The sequence below is a fragment of the Prionailurus viverrinus genome, chromosome A3 (assembly GCF_022837055.1).
Source record: "Prionailurus viverrinus isolate Anna chromosome A3, UM_Priviv_1.0, whole genome shotgun sequence".
Lineage (NCBI taxonomy): Eukaryota > Metazoa > Chordata > Mammalia > Carnivora > Felidae > Prionailurus > Prionailurus viverrinus.
This window is the reverse complement of record NC_062563.1, coordinates 73668037-73689567: the sequence shown is the minus strand read 5'-3', so window position 1 is coordinate 73689567 and position 21531 is coordinate 73668037. Positions and strand designations below refer to the sequence as shown.

The window sequence follows — 21531 nt, the reverse complement described above, 5'->3', positions numbered from 1 at the left end:
TTGGGAGGGGAAAATACCTAGTGGGACACCATAAGGAACACATAAGGAAATTTCCTTAAGTGGTCCCATGTGCTAAATTTTTCTCTAAAGTGAGTGAGGACAGTAACCAAAGCTTTGTGCATCAGCCACCAGGGTCCTCTCATATGCTCATGAAGGCAAGAGTGACATACTCTTCAAACGCTCTCTTAAAAGAGAGCTTAATAACCCTGATGTTGGCCACCATCTTCAGCTGTTTTCTTTCCTGAGTTTCTGACTCAAAGTCCCTCTTATACTAGAGCAAGGAAGACAGAACCATTTACTCCTCCATGAAAAAAAAACAAAAAACAAAAAACTCAAGCAAATAAAAAAACCAATCAAACAAAAAAATCCCTCACCGCACCTTTCAAACTGTCAAACTGGATTGCTCTCTCACAGAATATCGCCAATTGACGTGATACCATGAGGACATACTATGAATGTAACAGACCCTCAGAAGCAGCTGAAACAGAAGAGGACTCTGCAGATGAGGAGCTCCCGCAGGGACCCGCAGCTCCCATCCCCTACACTGTGATGGCTTTCAACACCTTAGAAGTCGGGGAAAAGAGCCTCTCAGATACCTTTCTGCCTCCACACAGGGATGCTTTGAAGCAGCGGCCTGCTCTACGAGGAAGGAAGCAAAGGCAGTGAGGAGAGGTACCTGGTTGTTAAGGAAGGCCTCGGCCTGCTTCGTGTCCCTAAGGAACTGCTGGTAGGCATGTGACTGGGACAGGAGATTCTGCCTGTTCTCCCACATTTTGTGCAGCTCGTTCCACCCGGTGTCCAGGGCCTGCAGCCGCTGCCGCAGAAACATGTACTGGGCGTCGGTCTGTCCCTGGGTGACCATCTCGCCCATGTCCCTCATCTTCTGGTAGTCCTCCTCGTAGTTGTCGATCTCGTTTTTGATGTTCTCATGCTGCGTGAGGAGCTTCTCTGCCTCAGTCAGGGTGTTGGGCATGTCCTCAGAGGCGATGGCCGTCTGGGTCCGGGAGAGCCAGGACTGGAAGTCGTCCAGATCCCGCAGGAACTGCTGCAGCTTGCTGGCCTCTCCCAGGGAGGCCTCGCGGTTTTTCAGGGTTGTCTTCATCTCCTCCCACACGTCGCTGATCTCGGCCAGCCGAGACAGGATGGCCTGAGCCTGGTCGGGGTGCTCGGACTCGAGCTTCTCCGCCTCTTTCTGCAGGTCGCTCAGCTTTGCCTCGATGGCCACCAGGTCCCGCTCCATGCCGGTCAGCTTGCGCTGCAGGGCCATGACGCCGGCCAGGTCGTTGCCCAGGTCCTGGGTGGACTCGATGACCTTTGTCTTTTCTCGAATCCAGGATTTGGTTTCATTGCACTCAAGGTGGTAGTTCTGTATGCTCAGGGCAGAGAGAAGAGCGTCCTTCTTCCTGTCGACCAGCTCTCGGAACTGACTCCACCTGTGAGTGCAAGGCCATGGAGAGAGAGTCGTGTAAGAGACAGGCTGACAGCCCACGGCTGGACAGTCACATTAACTGCAGTGGTCATTTCCTCTCTCAATCTCTTCTAGGAATACATGCTTTTTGGAAAATCATCTCACTCTGTATATGGATACCAAATATTATCAAAACAGCTCAGGGACACAATATAATCTGAAAAAAGCCAGTCATGAGAGGCACTTGTTCAAAGAGCTCCAATGGAGCTGTGACAGCAGCACATCTGTCCCCCAAAGAGTCAGTTACTTTTCTGTAACTGCATTTCTGCCATGTGCATTTTACTCACCTCTGAACTGCAGCTAATGAACATTTTCCAAACCCAAAACCTGACAGATACCTTCAGAGCCAAGGCCACCACAACCTAGTCAAATGTGTTTATGCAACAGAAAGATGACAAGGGGACAAAGGTCTAACTTGATAATCAGGACTTTCACTGACCAATTAGGTCTAAAATATGCTAAAACCCTGTCCCAGAAAGATTAAAATTAAAAGGGACAGTAGAGGTGCCACCTTGACGCTGTGGCGCTCTACTCTGGGCACAGGCCTCACCTTAACATCTTGACTTCTGATGCTAGGGGCTAGGCTGCCTTGTATGACACCACCCCAAAAGATACTTCTTGCAAAACTAGGGGATGTTGTAAGGCACATGCCAATGCTGTGACATCAGTGCCACAGTATCAGTGAACCTTTGTAGGAAATTCCTGACAGCAAGTCTCAGCAAGTGACCTTGCCCTCCCTGGCCCCACACACTGCTGGCTGCACGCTCACCTTGTGTTGAGTTTGTCCTGCTGGGCTTTGATCTCCTTCTCACTTGGGTGGCCACTGTGCATGAGCTGTCGTGCAATCTGGTTCACCACTGCGACCCGGGAAGCCTGGTTGTTCATTTCAGGCTCAAGGCTCTCAAATCTGGAAAAGCAATTGAACAGGGTAGGTCACCCTCTTGGTCACAAGTGGTGATGGGGGGCGGGTGGTGGCCTCAGCACTGCTGGCAGCTCTTGCACTCACCTGTGCTGGATGACTTCCAGGTCCTCCAGTTTTTCTGGGATCTGCATGTTGTTGAGCCACTGCTCCTTCTCGTCGATCCAGAGCTCACAGGCATCAGCCTCACTGAACATCTTGTACAAGGCCAGGGTGTCCTGCAGTGCCTGCTTCCTCAGCCGCGTCAGCTCTGCCACCTCCTTGTACCGTTCCTCGATGCCTGACAGCCGGCCCCTCACATCTGGAGACTCGGCATGCTCCTGGGGGAGGGCGCTGGCCTGCTCGTGCAGCGTGTCGATGGTGGGCCTATAGTTGGCGATCTCCTCTGCCACGTCCTTGTGTTTCTTGACCAGAGACTGCGTGGAGTACTCGTCATGGCCCACGTCATTGCTGGAGACAATCTTGAGGATGTCCAGCATCCACGCGTCAATGTCGTCGGCGTCTGCCTGGAACTGGTGTAGCAGCGAGGCCTCCTCCAGGCGCTTCTTCCGGATGGCCGAGAGCTGCTCCAGGTTGGCCCACTGCTCCCGGATGTAAAGGATCCGCTCTCGGATCTTCTCTGACCCAAAGTGCTCCTCCGCGATCATGTCTTCACCTTCTTTGATGGCCTGCTCGAAATGGCCACTGCGGCCGCTCATCTCATCCTCGAATGCCCGGTGCTTGCTGAGCAAGCGCATGACGCTAGTCAGGTCCTTCCCATAATCGTCGGAGGACAGGATCTTCTCCTTCTCTCGTATCCAGCCCTCCTCTTCTGCCATCTCCCAGAAGAACTTCCAGAGGCGACGGGACTCTTCCAGTCGAGCCCGGCGTTCGGCTGCCAGCTGGCAGAGTTCTTGGTAACAGAACTCCATGTGGGCCACGCGGTCTCGGATCACCTGAGGGTCACAGGGCTTGTAACCTGTTTAATGTCAAGGAAGGAATGTGGGAGTATGACAGTTTAGCAGAGGTCCCTGTTCGTTCGCAGGCAGTGAGCTATACCCATTTTCTCACCATGAGATTACCAGTTCCATTCTCACTGCAGAGCCAGATTATGAGGCAGGGGCAATGAGAAGTGTCATTTTTTGGCCCAAGTGCAAAGTCATTACTTATGAACCAAAAAAGGCACATAAATTATAAGAAAAAGGGCAGCTACATTTAATTGTTTTGCAAATACAAGGAACACAACCAAATCCTTCCAAACATCCTCTCAACAAGGATATGTACAACCAGATGTGAAAAAGCCATGAGATGCTTAAACAGCCACACCAGGGTGTTGGTATGAATCAAGTGTGGTCTAGGTCAAGTCTGATTGCCAAATATCACCATTAAAAACCAAGGAGCACTTGGGTATTTAAGGAAAACACCTGTCCGTTTCAGAAAAGCCAGACAGAGTTAAATAAAGTGTCCATTAGGCTACCCCACTGCATCTTGTGTACCCATGACGTGATAGCAGACAAACCCACTGGGAACCTACAATGGCACAGTAACTCCAGTTACTGGAGGGACAGTGTCCCTGCTGGCACACACCACTTATCTACTTCTATAAAAATGGATCTCCGGTGATGAAGAAGTAATGTCTGCAACAGTCCATCCTCACCTTCCCCGTCTGTTGCGAACTTCTGGGCAGAGGCATTGACGCCTCTCACTCGCTCTGCCTGGATGCCAATGTCCGCTTCAACCAGGGCGTGCTTCTGTAACAGGTCTTCCACACCAAGCAAGTGCTTGCCATAGTCTTGAGACAGTAATAGCACCTGCGCGCCAGAGAAAACAGAGAGGACATCTATGCACACAACCTTGACCTCAGTGTCTTATAATCTTCGGACATGCCAAGAGCCAGCAACCATGCTACACCCTCTCTCCAGCCACCCTCCCTTCCTGCATCTCAAGGGGAGAAGGACAAGCAATTCGGAGCAAAAATCAAACTAACCCAGAAGCTTTCATCAGCACAGACATGATAAACTAAAGGTGATTTATCCTGGAATAAGCAGGTCACAACTACACTAAGAACAGAATAGAAAAAAAGGGAGCGGTGGAAAGCGGTATGGCAGGTAACCTGGGGCTGGAAGACTCTATCCAAAAAGATAAGAGATAAAGGTCACAGAGTTATTTCACTTCAAAGTTTAAAGAAATCTCCCAGAAGTTGTGGACCTCTCAAATGGATGTTTGCCTCAGTTAAAAGCTTACTGTTATGCCTCTGAGATACTTCTATCATCAATGGGAGAACAATCTAGTTGAAAGCTTACAAACCACACCTTTAACCAAACAAACACAGGGTCAGGCAGCTTCATGCTTAGAAGGGCCTGAGCAATTTCTCTGGTTTAAGTTCGAATCCATTACCATTTTCTTCTTTTCTTCCATCAGCTCAATTTGGGGCCTCATGAGACCTCCCCTCCAGATGGAACTTCCACTTCACTCCTACTTCTGAGGGAAATCTCTGGCCCCAAATCTGAACTATAATGTACAACACGATTTATAAAATGAAAAGCATATCCCTGTTAGATTTTATGAACATTTCTACGTTAAAAAGTCAATGCAGACCACACTTGAGAACATAATAAATCTTGGACGATAAGAGGGCAAACTGATGTTATGAGGTGACTCTGCCTCGCCGCCAGGGACAGTTCAAGAGGTGAGGCAAAAGACGAAGGCTTATATCCCAGGAAGGAAATCCCCTGCATAAGGTCAAGCTTGGGAACACAGTGTGCTGAGATAAAGGAGGTTTCACGGGACTGTCTACAAACTGCCCTGTTCTGTTCGAGCTATGAAGCCAAGCGCGTTCCAGCTGGGGGACTGCGTGACATGGACGAGCCTTCTACCACTTGCAGCAGAGAACACAAACGGGTGTGGGGATTTGGCACAATGGCAGGTCTCCTCCCGGGCGGGAGGCAAGCTTGGAACTCTATGCTCAGGGCTGTCCAGTGAGGAAGGGGAAGCACAAACTGGCACTGCCAGCCACTCTGAATCCACTCTGTCCTATGATGTGTACACATATTACCACACTTAGTCCTTGCTACAACGGATTGAGGTAGGTGGTCAGTGCGATCTCCACTTAAAAACAAAGAAAGGAGGCTCAAGAAGACTACAGAGCTCCAGCACCGACAATCTCAACTGGTTCCCAAACACACTGCCTACCACTCTCCCATGTGCCCACATTATCTTCCCAGGCCCCTCCCCAAACTAGAGCCACTCACACACAGATCAATGAGATGGAAAGCTAGTTCAACTCTCAAAAATCAACAACATTTGATTGACTCGCTACTGTGGAACAGATCTAAATGAAGTCTAAATCACTGCAGCTGACCTCTAGCTACAGAACTCGTCTTTACACTCCACACGCCATTTAACTCTTAAACTAACAATCTTCCCACGGGTAATGTGGCCCCTCTGTGGCTTCACAGAGAGGGCAGTTAGACCAGTGGCACACTGTACAGCGTGGGTTCCAGAAAAGGGAGGCCCCATTTCATCAGCTCTGGCCTCCTTTCACTCAAGTTCTACCTTCATTTCGTCCATCCAGTCCATAATGTAGAGCATTTCCTGGAATATCTTTTGCAGCCCCAGGTTCATCTCAAGACGCTGCCTCCGGGCCCTGAGCAGTTCCAGCAGGTACTCCCAGAGCCGGATGACATTGTCTTTCCTTGCTGTGATGCGCTTGATGTCGTGGTAGTTCTCCGCCTCAAGCTCCCTGGCCACTGCTACCACCGCCTGCACACGTTCCTCGTATGCGGCGATGTCTGTCTCAATGGCCTCGTGCTTTTTTGTGGCGGCCTCAACAGCAGGAAGGTCAAAACCAAAGTTGTCCTATAGAGAAATGGGAGGAAAAAAACCCCACAAAATAAAAAAGCCATCCAGCTGTAACAAAGAAACCGAGACGGAGGATGAATCCTGAACACCACCTCTGGTGGTTCTAAGGCCACACTGACTTGAGCCCTGCCAGATGCTGGTCTGTCTCCGCCTTCCTTAGAACACTTACAACACCTTAGTCGAGCTAGGATGCCCTCTCCAAAGCCAATCAGCAACTTCTCATTTTACACTGGAGTCCAAGCTCATATCTAGACCTTTATACTTATGTGACTGGAGCAGGTGACGGTTTGCGTTACGCTAAGTAGAAAAAGAAAGCCACTTTTATTTATTTCATGACTAGTCTAACTGCCTTGAACGTCAGATGGTCAGAGACAGAAGGTAAGAGAAATTTCTAAAAATTATATAAATGTGAGCAGTTCACACTCACTCACTGGCTCTAAACAAACTGCTTGAGCTGTTTTCAAATCTATGAAAAGTTAGATAAACAGAAGACAAAGTATATTAGAAATGATAAACATCCTCTTCATAGGAAGTGAGCAAGAGGACTCGAGTTACTTCAGAATAGTGGGTGTTGATAAGTGGCTGTCCTGCAGTCCTTGGGTATGGTCTACATTTCTAGATGACCCCAGGAGTGGTTCCCTGAAGAAGGTCTAGAGCAGAACCTGAGACACCAGACGCTGGTTTTCGCTCAGCCAGGTCTCCCTCATAGCTGCCTTGCGATCGAATCTGCGGGCGAGCTGTTCCAGTTTCTCCTGTCTGATGAGCTCGTTCCGCAGAGCCAGTTCTCGCTCGTGTTCCGCTTTTTCCAGTCTTTCCCAGGCCTACAGGGGCGAAAAAGAACAGCTTCCTGCAATGTTCAAGGAACTTTCCTTGGCTACAGTCAATGGCTAGTACTTCTCAATAAGACCTGAGAACTTAAAAAGGGACATCCTGTTTCCAGCCTCCCTGACCCTTAAGCCCGGAGAAAAGAAATCGTTTTCTCTCAGTTGAGCCACATGGGAACACTCTCTCCAATCTTTATTTAAAGGTCTGCTATATTTGGAAAACAAAACAGGGCAGATATGGAGAAATATAACTAAATTATAAATCTCTCACTTTGAGAGGAATCAAAGTATCTTCAACAGCTCTGATCACATAAAAAAGACAAATCCTTTTTCTCAGAAAGAAATCATATTATGAATCTCTTATTCACCCCACACTGGGCCATTTGTTATTTTTTTGCTTTGTTTTTTTGGTTCAACATTTTATTTATTTAACTAATCTTTATGCCCAACGTGGGGCTCAAACTCAACCCCAAGATCAAGAGTGGCACACTCCACCCACTGAACCAGCCAGGCACCTCCCATGCCCTCCCCCTTCTTTGTGTGCCACTTTGTTTTTAATTCACACACCTAGCATTTTTTTCAAAATCCTCACCAAATGTCCACATTAAATTCATTTCTATGAAATATATCTTACATTAAAAAAAATGTAAAATAAAATAATCTAAATGTGTACCACTGACCACAGTTCTACATTTTTCAAATTTCTACTTGGAAATAATACCCACCATGAAATTCTATCATTACAGACAAAACAGGCCAATAATGGAAACTTTTGGACAGCTTCTCTGATAGAAACAGCCCAAATCCTAAGCTCAAACCTCCAGAGGTTCATATATATTCCAGATATATGAAATAAGGTTTCAAATTCTCCCTTCTGCAATTTAAAGATGCTGTAGTTGGGGTGCCTAGGTGGCTCAGTCAGTTGTGTCCAACTTTGGCCTCAGGTCATGATCTCGCAGTTCATGAGTCTGAGCCCTGTGTCAGGCTCTGTGCTAACAGTGTAGAGCCTGGAGCCTGCTTCAGATTCTGGGTTGCCCCCTCTCTCTGCCCCTCCCCCACTCTCTCAACAAACAAACATTAAAAATATATATAAATAAATAAAGATGGAGTCGATGGCCTTGAACAAATGAGAGTAACAAGGTAAAGAGAATGAACCAAGACCAGTTTGATAATATCTAACATTCCCTCACCAAACTCCAACAGACTAGCCCACCTCAAGTATTTGCTTGACCCCCTGCAAAACCCCAGCCACCACTGTTACTCTTCAACTCAGCAGGCTGGGACAGACCCTTTCAAACTGCCCTCTTAGCAATCAAGACCTAGAACCTGAAGCAATAAAGAAGGTCAAGGCCCTAACAGGACCAGATGGATTGATTGGCTTTACCTTGTTAATGTCAGAGATGAGCTTGCCCTCCCGGGGCATGTAGACCTTCTGATTGTTGGCCCTCATCTTGCTCTGAATAGTAAAAAGCAGCACTTCCAAGTTCCCCTTCTCAGTAAACCTAAGCACAGAAAAAAAATAAATATGCTGTTCCTTCAAGGGGAAAAATTAATTTGCTTTTGGAGAAAAAAACATTTCCCACAGCCACACAATCTTAAAAGCCATTTATCTCTGGTCAGATTTATGTGCAACTCAGGTTAGAGAAAACGCAGTACATTAGTTTTTGGGTATTATAGACCTCAAAAAATGCACCTAACTGCGGAATTTTGGTGGGGTTGGTTGACTGTTGTTACTGAGATTTATATTTGGGGGCATACAATACTAGTCCTTTATTAATTACTTCATTCAAGGTTTAGATTATATACATCCCAGATGACGGGCACAGCTGAAAACATTCAGCAAGAATTACTTCAAATGACTACTTACTATAACTTTCAATGGGTTTCAGAGACCGCAGCAAGGAATTCTCAACAGAGCACGTTTACAGAAAAAGGAATGACTTTCCAACTGTAAGAAGGGATAAGGTCCATAATCCTTATCTGACAATTAGAATTTTCAAAAAGAAGTGAAAAATCAAATTTAGGGGAAGTGAAAACTGATCTGAACAGATAGATATAAAACTACATATTATTTGTCTTTACTCAACACAATGTGAGTATTTACACATTTTGCTACACACTTCTCAGTAAGCCTGACAATGGGTTACTGCCTCAGGTCTACTGGGAGTCATATAATAAACAATATCCATGCACTCAGCTGCTTCTCTAAAATCCACATCAAGCATGAGGGTTTGGTATAAGGGACCTGTACTATTTCTTAGGATTCTCATGTATCACATGTATCAGACCAGGGACACAATCCACTGGAAGGGCTCACAGAGGGCATGGTTTGTAATAAAGTTCAGCCACTCAGGGTCAGATGAAAAGGAGTAAGATAGGCCACTGGTGACAGGCATTCATTAAGTGAGGAGATCACACAAGTCAGAAAGCAGGGGTCCATGCTGCAATCATCTCTCTTTCCACACTAATTATAACACATTCCAATCTGCATCTTACTTGGGTGGTTTCTCCACAGTGCGGTAAGTGTTAAAAGCCTGAAGCTGTTGTTGAACCCCAACCAGAGAATTGGCAAATTTGCGATTGTTCAATATAATGATGGTTTGTTCAATCCACTCCAGAAGATCAGAGGCAAGTGACTCATACTTTTCAATCATTTTTTCTGTTTCAATAGCATTGTCAAGCACCTGTAAACAAGAGTTAGAAAAACGGGAAAGATCGTGTTGGCAAGTAAGAAAAACGTGATTATAACCCTACATGAGCACATGCACACTTAATGGACTGGCTTTGAAACAGTTCTCTGCTACTCTGGCCCAAGCATTTCAAACTAGAGGAACTATTTGTTAATAGACACTCAGACTGCAGCCATTATTTGTGAGCAATGACAGCTTAACTCAAGTGTAATTGGTTCTGTAACCTCCCAACCCCCAGGCAAAGGGTTTCAGATTCTGAATGACTCCTGTTGCCTAAGCTCCAAAATTCCTAGAAAAAACGAAAAGGGCTCTATTTTGCTTGGTCCTGTCCCATGAATGCCCTTGAATTTTCTGAGGTGTTCTGAAATATATGGTGGTGAACATCAGCCAAATGAGAATTAAGAAGCATAACAGTGAGGCCTTTTCAACTGAATAAATAGGATTTCCTACCCATGACATCAACCGACTCAGATTTCCAACACCCAGTCTTCTGATAGGGTGTAGGGGAGGGCTGTCTCTGGGTCTGAGATGCCCCTGAAATCCCTCCCTAAACATTGTAGCTACTCCTACCTCCTGTTACTCTTAGGGACAAAGAGGCTTCCTGCCTACTTCTCTGCCACCAGAAGTGTCCACCACAAGCTGCTGCTGGCTGGACTCATGAGTGCCCGGGAGAACAAGGTGCTCGGTGGCAGTACATTAAGACACGAGCTTTAATCATGTCTCACAACTTATAAAATTGGTGTGAACTCACCTTTCCAATTCGTTTTCCTTCAACAGCCAAAGCCTTCATCTTAGAGAAGTAGTGGTAATAAGTCACCACATAAGTGATAATGGACTTCTCATCAGGGTGGTCCACACTGATATCTGTAACCCGGAGAAGATTTCCTCAGTACTCTGCTCAGAGTGCTACCACCCAGGCAGCAGCAACAACCCAGAATGACCGTCTAATACTGACACAGGTCAGTGTCTCCAATTTTTATACTTAGAGTTCTGCCATCAGTGCAGTAATTACAAGGCTAATGAGGATGAAACCATCTCACTGACTCTTTTATGATATGAATATTCACGAATGCCTTCTACTATTGCAATAAGGACATAAAAGTCTTAAGAGACATGATCCTTTCTCTTCAGGATCCCAAGCCATGAAGAAAACAACATGTACACAAAACAACTAGAGAAAAATGAAGAATACAGTAAGAATTATGTCAGAATTCTTAGCAATGTGGCTACTATCTAGGCACACCACGTTCATCTCCCTGCCCAATTCTACTCCCAAACTGGGTTTGTGCTGCTTGAATCCTCATTTATGCCAATGCCACCTGAATTTCTTCCATTCAGTCTTTGGACATCTTTACCTTGTTGTTACCTGTTATCCAGTTAGTCACCAAATCTGAGTCCAGATGATTCTACTTATGGAATCTTTACTGCCATTTATGGTTCAGACTCTCATGGTCACGTAACTAGATATGAAGCAATAGCTTCCTCATTGGGTTTCCCTACCACCCAAGTCACTTTACACACTGTACCTGGTTGATCTTCCAGAAGCATAGCTGTGAACACTCTTTCTCCTAGCTCAAAATTACTCAAAAGTGCCCTACAATTTACAGAAATAAAGTCTAAGCCCCTTAACCCTCTGCCATAACTTTCCTTCCCTTCATTCCATCCATCCATCGAGTATTTATCAGGCTCCCTATAAGACCCAACCACTGTTCTAGACATTTCTAATTCTATAGCCTATTATTTATTCTCAGGCATAAGGAGACTCAGGCATAAGGGGGCTATTCAACACCCCCCCCACACACACACATTCCACAATTCCTAATACTCCTTCCCTTTACTCACAATATCCCTTTGCCTAAGACATCCTTCTCCATGCCATCACCTTCTTCCTAACCTTCAGCTCCACCTGAAGATACCACCTCAACACAGTTATTTCTGATCCCTACAGTCAGCATTAGTGTCTCTCCCCTAAGTTCCCTTAAGGACTCTGTTTACATGGACACACAGTCCATTCTCTGCCAGGTATTATAATTCAGTACTCATACACACTTTCTTTGTTTTACAAGACTAAGTCCCCAAGGGTAGGAACCCTGTATCTTGGTAAGCCTGGTGCTGCTCCACATCTCAAATTCCTGGTGTGTTGTCTTGCACAAAGTGGGTAGTCAGAAAGTATTCACTAAGAGGGGGAATAAATGCATGAAGATGGCAAGTGTTTGAGGTATGGCAATACAAGTGAAGTATTAAACTCAGGACAGATGGAGAAGAGAACACATAGGATGAATAATACATAGGATAATCAGGCTGCTTTTCAAAATGCATTCACACATGTGCCTTCTATCTTCCTGGCGCCCCTGTGTGAGGCAGGATTGTTTCTCTTACTTTTAAGATGAGAATACTAGGGCACAGGGCAAGAAAGCTCCCTGCCAGTGTCACCGAGGCAACTGATGGCAATGGGGGCCAGCAGAGCAGCTACTGTTCCCCCCCCCCCCCCCCCCCCGAGTCCCTGTGGCCAACTCTGCATCTGGCTCAGCCCCATTCAAGTATGCCCCAAAGAGAGAGAAATGGATGAAGCCCAGAAAAAAAATGCTGGTTCTGTACACAATACAATAAACACAAAATGTCAACATGACTGGGAAGATGTGAACAGGCAAAAACCTTGTGGTTTTGTAACTAAACTGCAATCTTATCTTAGCTGATGCTCTCTGGGGCACTCAACAACTAACAATAGCTAAGAACAACTAATAATCAAGATCAAACCGGACAAGTGACATCAACTGCCTTTTTTTAGCTCCTTGTCTTGTGATCTGGGAAACATCAATCCCCTTTTCCATACTGGGAAGTGATTAGAAAGATTAACTAATGAGCAAGTTATTTAAAAAATATCTGTCATAGTGGTAGGAAAAAAAAGGTTATTTAGCAAAGCACAAAGAGCTACAGCTGAAGAAGAATGTCTTCCCATAGTTAAAGTAGGGGTTAAGAAGGAAGATTAATCACAGCCCAAGGAATTTTAGTTTTCTGTTTATATTAAGAAATCATTTAATGGGTTAGCACAAAGATAATTTTATCTCCACTTCCTGTATAGTGAATTTATCAGTGAATCTGATGCATTGGAAAGAGCAAGCCTGCTTGGCAGCCTCATGACCTCAATCTGTCCTTGGGGAGTTCAACTTCCTGTTCTATATTTATAAGAACTTTAAACTTTCACTCACAGCTTTCTCTGTAATATCTGCTCGCAGCTGAGAGCCATGATCTAAAGAGCTCCAGCACTACAAACAAATCCTCTTATGTTTCAAATGCTTTTCAAAATAAGAAAAAGTACCTATGACAGCTCACGCTAAAATCCTACAATTAGGATTCTGTGTGAACTAAAGGGAGTTATGGCCTGAGGGAATGCCCCACACCAGTCGATTCCAAGTCACCTGCAGTCAGTCTCTGGGGTCCTGCTGCAGACTGAGAGTGGAGACAGTGGTTTCAGGCAGAAGCGGTCAGCCATAAGAAGGGACTAAGTCTTAACACTTCTTCCATTCACATGTTCCCTTTCCTGATCCACCTTCTTCACCTAAGTTGTTCTTGCTCACAGCAAACACTGAACAGCCTCCTAGGAGGCACCTTCCCCACCCCCCACCCCTAGTCTTGCACCCATTCATCCCCCATGGCTGCTTGCCACCTTGGGATGAAAGTAGTCAACAAACATTTGCTGAGAGTCTATGGCAGGTTCTCTTCCTTGAGCACAGCTTCTAAGAACTTCCAGTGACTGCTGAATAACCTCTAAAAATTTCAGCCTGTAGAGCCCTGACCCACCTTTCCAGTGGTAGTTCCTATTATTATTCTAAACACCATTCCCAATGAACTGTTAGTCCCCAAACACACCTTCCTAGTTCCTGGTTCCACACCTCTGCTCACACAAGCACCTCTGCCTAGCAAGCCCTCCCTTCCCATCATGTTTAAACCACACTCATCTTTCAAGGCCTTTTTAAACAGAATCCTTTGCACAAATCCTCAAGTAATTCCCACCCCAAAATTAAGCTCCTCTTCCTTCAATAATTCCCAAAGCACACTACACAAATAAAACAAACTGACAGAAAGCAGATTTTATATAAGCCCCCCAATACCATCCCACCTTTCATCCCTCACGTCCTTACCTTCCGGATCCAACAGTTTAGTGAGGCCAAGGTGCTGCTCTGCCAGATTAAACGCATTCTGCAGATTGTAGTGTGCATTGGATTTCTTTAGTTTGTCGAAATCTATCAGGTCAGGCCTATGCAGAACAACAGTGGAACATGACAAAAACTATGGCTTGAAAACACATGTGACCAATGAGACGCGATCATTACTCCAAAAGCCGTAGAAATCACCCCTTAGAGTAAAACTCTATAATATTATTTAATCATCAAACAATGAAATCTGATTTTTGAATAAACACTTCAAAGTTTATTAAGACAGCTGAAGATAGATAATGGGCAAACTTGTCTGTTTGGGAGAATTTACATATTCTCTCACATTTTCCTCACATGGAATGCAGAATTCTCACCATGGTGTAACATCTAAGGCAATGGATATGAGGATCAAAAGTCACCCAGATCTGCTAACAGAAGAGTGTCAACATTCTACCCCCAAATCATTAGAATGATTCCTAAGGATCTGACTTACCGGTGTTTGTGTATCAGGGCATTGAAGGCCATGCCGTCCCTCCAGCTGGTGGTGAAATTGTGAATGTTGACGTTCGGGTACCTAGCAGAGACCAAGCACAAGAGAAAAATCAACAGAATTACTAAATAAAGATTTACAATTTCGTGAAATGCAGTGTTTAAGAAAAAGTTTGTAAGCACTGTAAAAATGTTGAGGCAGTAAATGTCAAAAGGACAATTAAGTCAGAGCAAACACTGTTTCAACTTCAGCATGCTATAAAATAAAAAAATACACATCCACATGGCTTTTCTTTCTTGGTAAGTAAACTGGCCAAAAGACTGTGAACTGTGTCCTAGATTTAAAAACAACACTTAAAGAGGAAAAAATGACCACAACCCAGATGCCTAGAGGCCTCTCTGCTTTCACTGGCCTTCTACTCTGTCAGCAAAGAGATCAGGAGTCTGCAGTCACTGAGATCTGAATTCACAAGCTACCTGGGGAGAGGAAGCAGCTGGGATTCACATGACACTTGGCTTTCTTAATTATTATCACTGACTTGAATAAAGTCTTATAAACCAAGTATCTCCCTGAAAAACTTCCCTATGTTTGAGACCTACCCCTCATCACTGAGCTATTCTGTACCATACTGCACATTACTAACTTTGTATCTGTTGTTGACTAAAGGTTTATAACTAAGTTGATGCCCTTATTAGACATATACTCTTGATGGGCTCCATGCTTACTGTTAATTGATCATGTCCATTAGAGTTATAACTGTCCTCAAAGTAGTTCTGACAAAAACTCCAGTTAACCAAAATCGGTGCTAAGTATCATGAATCCTAGCAATTTTAGTGAGCAACACAACAGGGGCAGTGCTCTAAAAGTATTTTCACTAAAATTTCACTAAGGAAAACTGAGATAATGTATAAGGACTACTCTTAAGTTTATCACACAAAGCTCTCCAACAGCAGCGAAAATTAAAGGGAGGAGAAAACCCACAGTTGCTTTTTAAAAATATCATGGATGTGTTTCCTAAACATGGTTTCTTGATTTTAAAATTCAAGATATACTGCTCTCTGGAGCGTCTTTAACAAAGAGAGGGAAAGTGACTACAGAGATGACAGGTCCAGAATATAAATCAGAACTCCTTCCATGTTGTGAGCTAGCTAAAATGTCAGCTATCAACTGCTTATGAGTTAATAAGATTTCTCGATGGAAGCAGTGGAAGAGATACTTGTCAACACCTCAGAAGTGATGACTGCAGCGGAACCTTGTCCTGGGCGCAGTGGCCCCTGATCCCCTGTGAGTTCACACTCACCCAGCTGTCTTCATCTGGCACCACAACAGCAATGCATCCTTGGCAGATTTCTTCTCTTTGTTGTCTTCAGTTTCTACACTGATATCCTGGATCTAAGATTTACAAAGAAGTATTAGTCAAATAGATGGGTCAAGCTGTCCACGACTGCCAGAGAAGAACAGGTCTCATACATGAAGAGTAAACTTCAGATCACAATCCAGTCCTGCAGATTTACTTACTGTGCCAAAGAAAACTGCTTTCTTCACACTTCACCTAACAGAAACACCAACTAGGTTTTCTACTTTGCATGGAGGTAAGAAGTGAAGACTACTTAACCTGCATGACTTCTCAGAACTATCCACTGGGAGTCACTTCTAACCTCTAGGTAGCCCATCTTTCCAACTACAAGCTAGCACAGTGGTTCACATTGTAAATAACTTGAACCTTGTCAGATCCCAGAAAAATACCTGGTTCAGTTTTTTATAACTATTTTTTCACACTAGGGTGTGTGTCACTCATAGATGAGGATAGTCTATATTCCTTTTCCTAAAAGGTGACCCAAATTCTTGGAGAAAGGACACATTTACACTCTGTGCTTCTGTAGTCTGTGCTATGGTCTGAATGTCTATGACTCCTGCAAATTCTTACACTGAAATCCCAACTCCCAAAGGTGATGGTATTAGGAGATGGGGCCCTTGGGAGGTGCCTAGGTCATGAGGATGGGATCCTCATGAACAGGATTAGTGCCTTATAAGAGAGGCTCCAGAGAGGTCCTTAGCATCTTCCACAATGTTAGGACACAGGGAGAAGTTTGTGATCCAGAACAGGGCCCTCACTAGACCATGCTGGCTTGATCTCAGACTTCACCTCCAGAACTGCGGGAAATGAATTTCTATTGTTTGTAAGCTACCGTGTTTGTGGTATTTTGTGATAGCAGTCCAAATGGACCAAGACAGTCTGCATTCATAAGCTGCTCACTGGCATCATAAACGCAACAGTATACACAGAGCTTGGTCTACTGGCACCAACATCAGACAGCCTAGGTCTAAAACTAGGTTCCACCACCAACTGTGTGTTACTGGGCAAGTTCCTTAGCTTCCCATCTGAGGAGTGGCAACAGCAACAGTGGCTGTCTCACAGCACTGTTGTGCACTTAAATGAAGAAAGAATATTAAGTGCTGACTTCATAATAAAGATCCATAAATGATAGCTCTTTAGATTAGGGGCTATCTACCAGTTATGTGATTTTAGAAAAATGCTCTATATACCCTCTGTCTTTAGGTTCTTGCCTATGATACTACAATGTGGGACGGTGGGTGGGGGTAAATGGTGGTGGCCTAGCAGGCCCTCCATCATCTTTTAGCTCTAACCATTCCAAGTTTCCCTGCCTTCGTCCCTGTTAAAGGTCTTCCCATTTAATCTAGAGATGTGCCCCAGCATTCTTTTTGGAAAAGAGACAGGAGGAGGATAAAATATATAAATAAGAGATGAAAAAGTCAGAAAGTTTCAACTAGGAAAAACACCTACAAATTGAAATAATTATACTTCTAAAAAAAATATCCTTTTTTAACTGTGGTAAGTATGTGAGGTGAGTCTGCATAAGCTCCAAACGTTATCATTAGGATCCTGAGTTCTTATGCACAAAGTAAATGTGAAAGAACAACCTTACTCAAGGGATAAGACACAGATTCATCAGGACAGACAGGTGGAATCCCACACACTAACCCCTGTCAACCTCCTTATGCTTCAGGGTGAAGAAGGGAGTCTATTTCCACACTTGCTCATTTAGAAACAGTCTACTCTTCCGCAATGAAGACAGCTCCCTATCTACACAAGACAAACTCAGAGGCCTTCACTCCAGTTTCTCACAATATCCTTTACTCTCTTTTAAAGGGACAGAATAAAACCTGTGTGTTATCATTAGTATTTAATGGATACCTACTATGCACAGACAGGCCAGGCCATGTCCTGGGAGTTCTGGGGCCACACACACACAGACACACACAAAGAGGGAATGTAAGATGAGGCTGTATATTCAGAAACTGGGAGAAAGAGATTTCTGTAGAGCGTGGGGAAACTTCACAGAGGAGGCAGAAAGCAAGCTGGGCCTTGGCTGACGCAGAATCAATACATATTTGTGAAATGGGTGATGATTCAATAAGCCTGTTGGAGGAAGCTAGGTCATGTAAGACACTAACACTGCAGGCCATGCAGTGACATCATCAGCCTAAATTTCTTGCCTCAAAAAAAGAGAGAAAGTATGTATCAGCATTTACAAGTTCAATTACAGAAAAAGGCAAGCTGTCAGGAAGCTAATTAATCGATGACTTAACCCCATTCATGCTGAGAATCCTGGAAAGGGCTGCGTGTGCCAGCTCACCAACGTGGGCAATGACCCGATGTGAAGAGAGGCCACCATCAGGATGCCCCTCCACGCTCTGATTCCTACAGGCCAAAGGCAACAGAAATAGAACATTTTACTCTACAAAACTGAGGTGAGGTTCAAGGAGGGTGCTGTTAATATCACCTCTGTTGGCCTGAGAATGAGAGCTATTATTAGTGAATTTAATGGTATTCATTTTCAAGTCATTCAGGAACTAAATGACAGAAACCTACATAAGAATTGTTTGCAAAATAGTCTTTGGTTGTTGTAATTAACTCCATTCATGATGTCTTCTTCAACAGTGGTCCCTCCTTAAACCCACCTAAATAGAATAGTTGGGAGTGTGGACAGGGGAATCTGAATTAGTAAAAAGCTTTCCCAAGGAGTCAGATGATCAGCCAGACTAGGGAACCACCATTCAGGGAGTTTCTTTGGATAGCTCTTTTTGCTCCCACCTCCTCCTCCCACATACACACCCAAAACACTGCTAACTCAAACCCACTCCCAGTGGAAATGAGAAAGAAAACAACTGGTTACCCGCTGACTTCAGAATTTTAGGAAGAATACAAAGAGAGCTATAATTTGATTTCTGGCTTTGCCCTTTTTTGGTGAGATTTTTATTTAGCTAGAAAAATCAATCAGACTTTATATCAAAGGGGTGGAACAGGAAGGAAAGGCACAGAGAACACAGCCACCCAGGAGACAGGATTGTTAAGACATTTGTTTGCAGAGTAACCTGACGCTTTGGTTAAGAAGTGTTTCCTGCATTTCAAATTCTAATTGAAAAGCAAGAGCATGAAGCATTGCCTGGAGAAAGAACCAGTAATCAGGCCAGAGGTGCTCCACAGTGCTGAAATTCTGAGCTCTCTCCTAAAGGGTCAGAAGTATGCATTGCAGCCCTGACTGGCCTTGTAATCCTGGATAAAGCTCCTCCCTTTCCTCACAAAGAAACTGGACAGAACGACCTTGAGAGTTCCTTTTGGTTTAGACATCTATACTTAGAGCCTTCCCCTCAAGTATATCAAACCCAAAGAATTGTCATCGATTCAAACAAGCATAAGGTTTTTGCATATTCCCCCTGAAAATGGCTTCCTCACATCCAAAGGAGAATGAGAAAGTGAAAACAGAGTGCACACACATATCATAATCCTAAACAACTTCTCCTGAATATATTCCATGACACGTGCTACAATCTGGTGAAGTTCAGATAGTCTACTACCAGTATCCCAGCATCAACCACATCCTTCTTATCATTGCTCCTGAAAGACTAGTGGCAGACACCAGACATTTAGAGGAGGTACCAGTGAAACGACGGGTGGGGATGTGGCCCAGAAACTCCCTTATCTGACAAGAGAACCAAGACTTTCAGGGGCTAGCAAGACTGAGGGAGGATGTGGTAGCTGCAATGTGCCTATGGGTGGCTGAATGGGACCCAGCGCTCCACACACCTGACTTGGGGATGCCATTTCCACAAGGATGCTCCTAGCCAGGGAGAAGGCAGAACCTTGGGGGCCAAGCCCTTACCTGGAAGCGCAGGATGATGGTCCAGATGAGGCCGAGGGTCAGCCGGTGGTTCCCATCCACGATGTCATGGGACCCCATGTTCTCAAGATGGACTCTCTGCTCCTTCAGGAACTGAAGGGCCTTGTCCACATTCTCCAGACAGTGGATACGCATTCGTCCCTTGGTGGGTTTAGGCTAGAAACAGGAGAGCAGAAAATAGAAACAAATCATGTAATGGGGCAGAGACAGGCTCAGCTCAGAGCTACTTCCCAGAGTTCACACATGCCTGCTCATGCAGCACTCTTCTACCCAAACCAAAACATTAAAAACATGTATACTCAGTACAAGGACAGTATCTACCTAACATCCTTATGAGAGAGAAGTTTACTTAACGGATGGTGATCACTCTTCAGAGGTTTGTTTAATTATGCAAGTGACACAATTTACAAATAAGCAAAGAAGCTGGAAGGTTAGAGAGAAAGGAACCCCATTTCCATCAAGGATTTCAGAGCTACTGCTGCCACCCACACAGTTTTCTGCAGATGCAGGGCAAAGCACTCGATGATTTTTCTGACTGCTTTAAATGTAAAAGTAGGTTTGCTACCTGCAGGTTTGGGCTGTTTCCTAAGGCTGGCTCAAAATGAAAAGGGGATACACCACCAAATGAGAATTTCCAAGTGGCAGTTTTGTGAGAGTGACGCAAAGGGCTGAGAAAAAGGGTGTGACCCCCTGAGGATAAAGGAAAAGAAAACGAGAGAGTAGTTTAATGTGAATACCTCAATGTCTCTTTTTTTACTCAGTTATATCTAATCCAAGAGGCCCTGGGGAGGTGAACATTTTAAATAAGTAAAACAAAAGACAAAGGCACACATACAGGAAATTCTCTGTGCGCCTCTGTCCTCTATGGGGTCTAGAGCAAGCTCATGCCTCCACCGCCTGGCTCTGTCCCTCCCCTCCTTTCTATTTCCCAGCACAGCCCCCTCTAGCACAGGCAGCACCTCAGACTGACACTTCCTTTCACGTCCTGAGGCCTCTCCCTCTCATCTCTTTTCAATGACTGTGCACCTGACTAGTAAGACCTGGGTCCGCTGATGCATGCTGTTTCAGTCCCAAAGTGGCCTGCAGAGCAATAAGGACAGGACCATTCTACTAAGTGCAGTACAGTCTCCCAAGTGTGCCTCAAAGGGGACAGAAGAGGTCATTTCCTAACTGAGGGTGAGAGAAACAGTGTGGATGGAATCAGAAGGAGCTAAAGAGATGGGGAAGGAGTAGACTGGGGGGCTGTTGGTATCTTCCCAGGCTCCATCAGGTATAACCACTGTTCTTTCAGACTTTATTTTAAAAAACTCAATCGCAAACACACAAGGCCTTCCAAGCCTCTATTCTCTCTCTATAAAATCTCAGTGGAACCTGTGCTCCTTCCACATGAATGTATATACAAAGTGTGAGTGGGGGAGAATGGTGATAAAGGTCCACTTCCCAACAGGTTGATCAAGTCTAATGCCACCTCGCAGGGACCCCATGTGTTTGTGACTGGCCATGCCAGATGAGCTATGGATGGTTCACTAGAGACCCAGATGCAACTTAAGTCCCTGAAAAGCACCAGCCATTGGAAACACCAGGGCATGAGACAAAGGAAGGAACTAGAAGAAAAAATTCAGACAAACCTCTTCAGGTAAAATGGTCAGACTCCTTCAAATGGTTAAAAAATAAACAAACCTCATGAACTTCCAAAACCCAGGAAAAAGAAAAAAAAAAGAGGGAAAACTTTAGGAACCAACCCTCTTTTTTGCAATTCTCCCCAAATCAAACCAAGGCGGGGGTGGAGTTTCCCTTTCCCTAAAATTTCCCTACTGCTCATGGCCTCTTCTCTTTTAAATCATCAGACACGAGCAAACCAGCCCTCTGCGGTAAGTTTTTGTTGGACAGTTGAGTATAGAAGATAACAACTGTAATGTTGAAATACCTATGTTCAAGC

At 44.7% G+C, this 21531-nt stretch overlaps 1 protein-coding gene across 3 annotated transcripts in view; it reads right to left on the bottom strand.

Annotated features, from left to right (window-relative positions):
* The window catches only part of SPTBN1 (spectrin beta, non-erythrocytic 1), a 199395-nt gene that overhangs the window by 43113 nt on the left and 134751 nt on the right, over positions 1-21531 (bottom strand). For all 3 annotated transcript variants that reach the window (XM_047851345.1, XM_047851346.1, XM_047851347.1), the window contains 13 exons: positions 19575-19748; positions 15689-15780; positions 14392-14472; positions 13884-13999; positions 10493-10605; positions 9548-9735; positions 8436-8553; positions 6890-7048; positions 5922-6224; positions 4024-4177; positions 2475-3345; positions 2238-2375; positions 677-1433 (listed from right to left, as the gene is read on the bottom strand). In XM_047851345.1, coding sequence (XP_047707301.1) covers positions 677-1433; positions 2238-2375; positions 2475-3345; positions 4024-4177; positions 5922-6224; positions 6890-7048; positions 8436-8553; positions 9548-9735; positions 10493-10605; positions 13884-13999; positions 14392-14472; positions 15689-15780; positions 19575-19748 — 3264 coding nt within the window. The remainder of the gene's footprint in view (positions 1-676; positions 1434-2237; positions 2376-2474; positions 3346-4023; positions 4178-5921; positions 6225-6889; positions 7049-8435; positions 8554-9547; positions 9736-10492; positions 10606-13883; positions 14000-14391; positions 14473-15688; positions 15781-19574; positions 19749-21531) is intronic.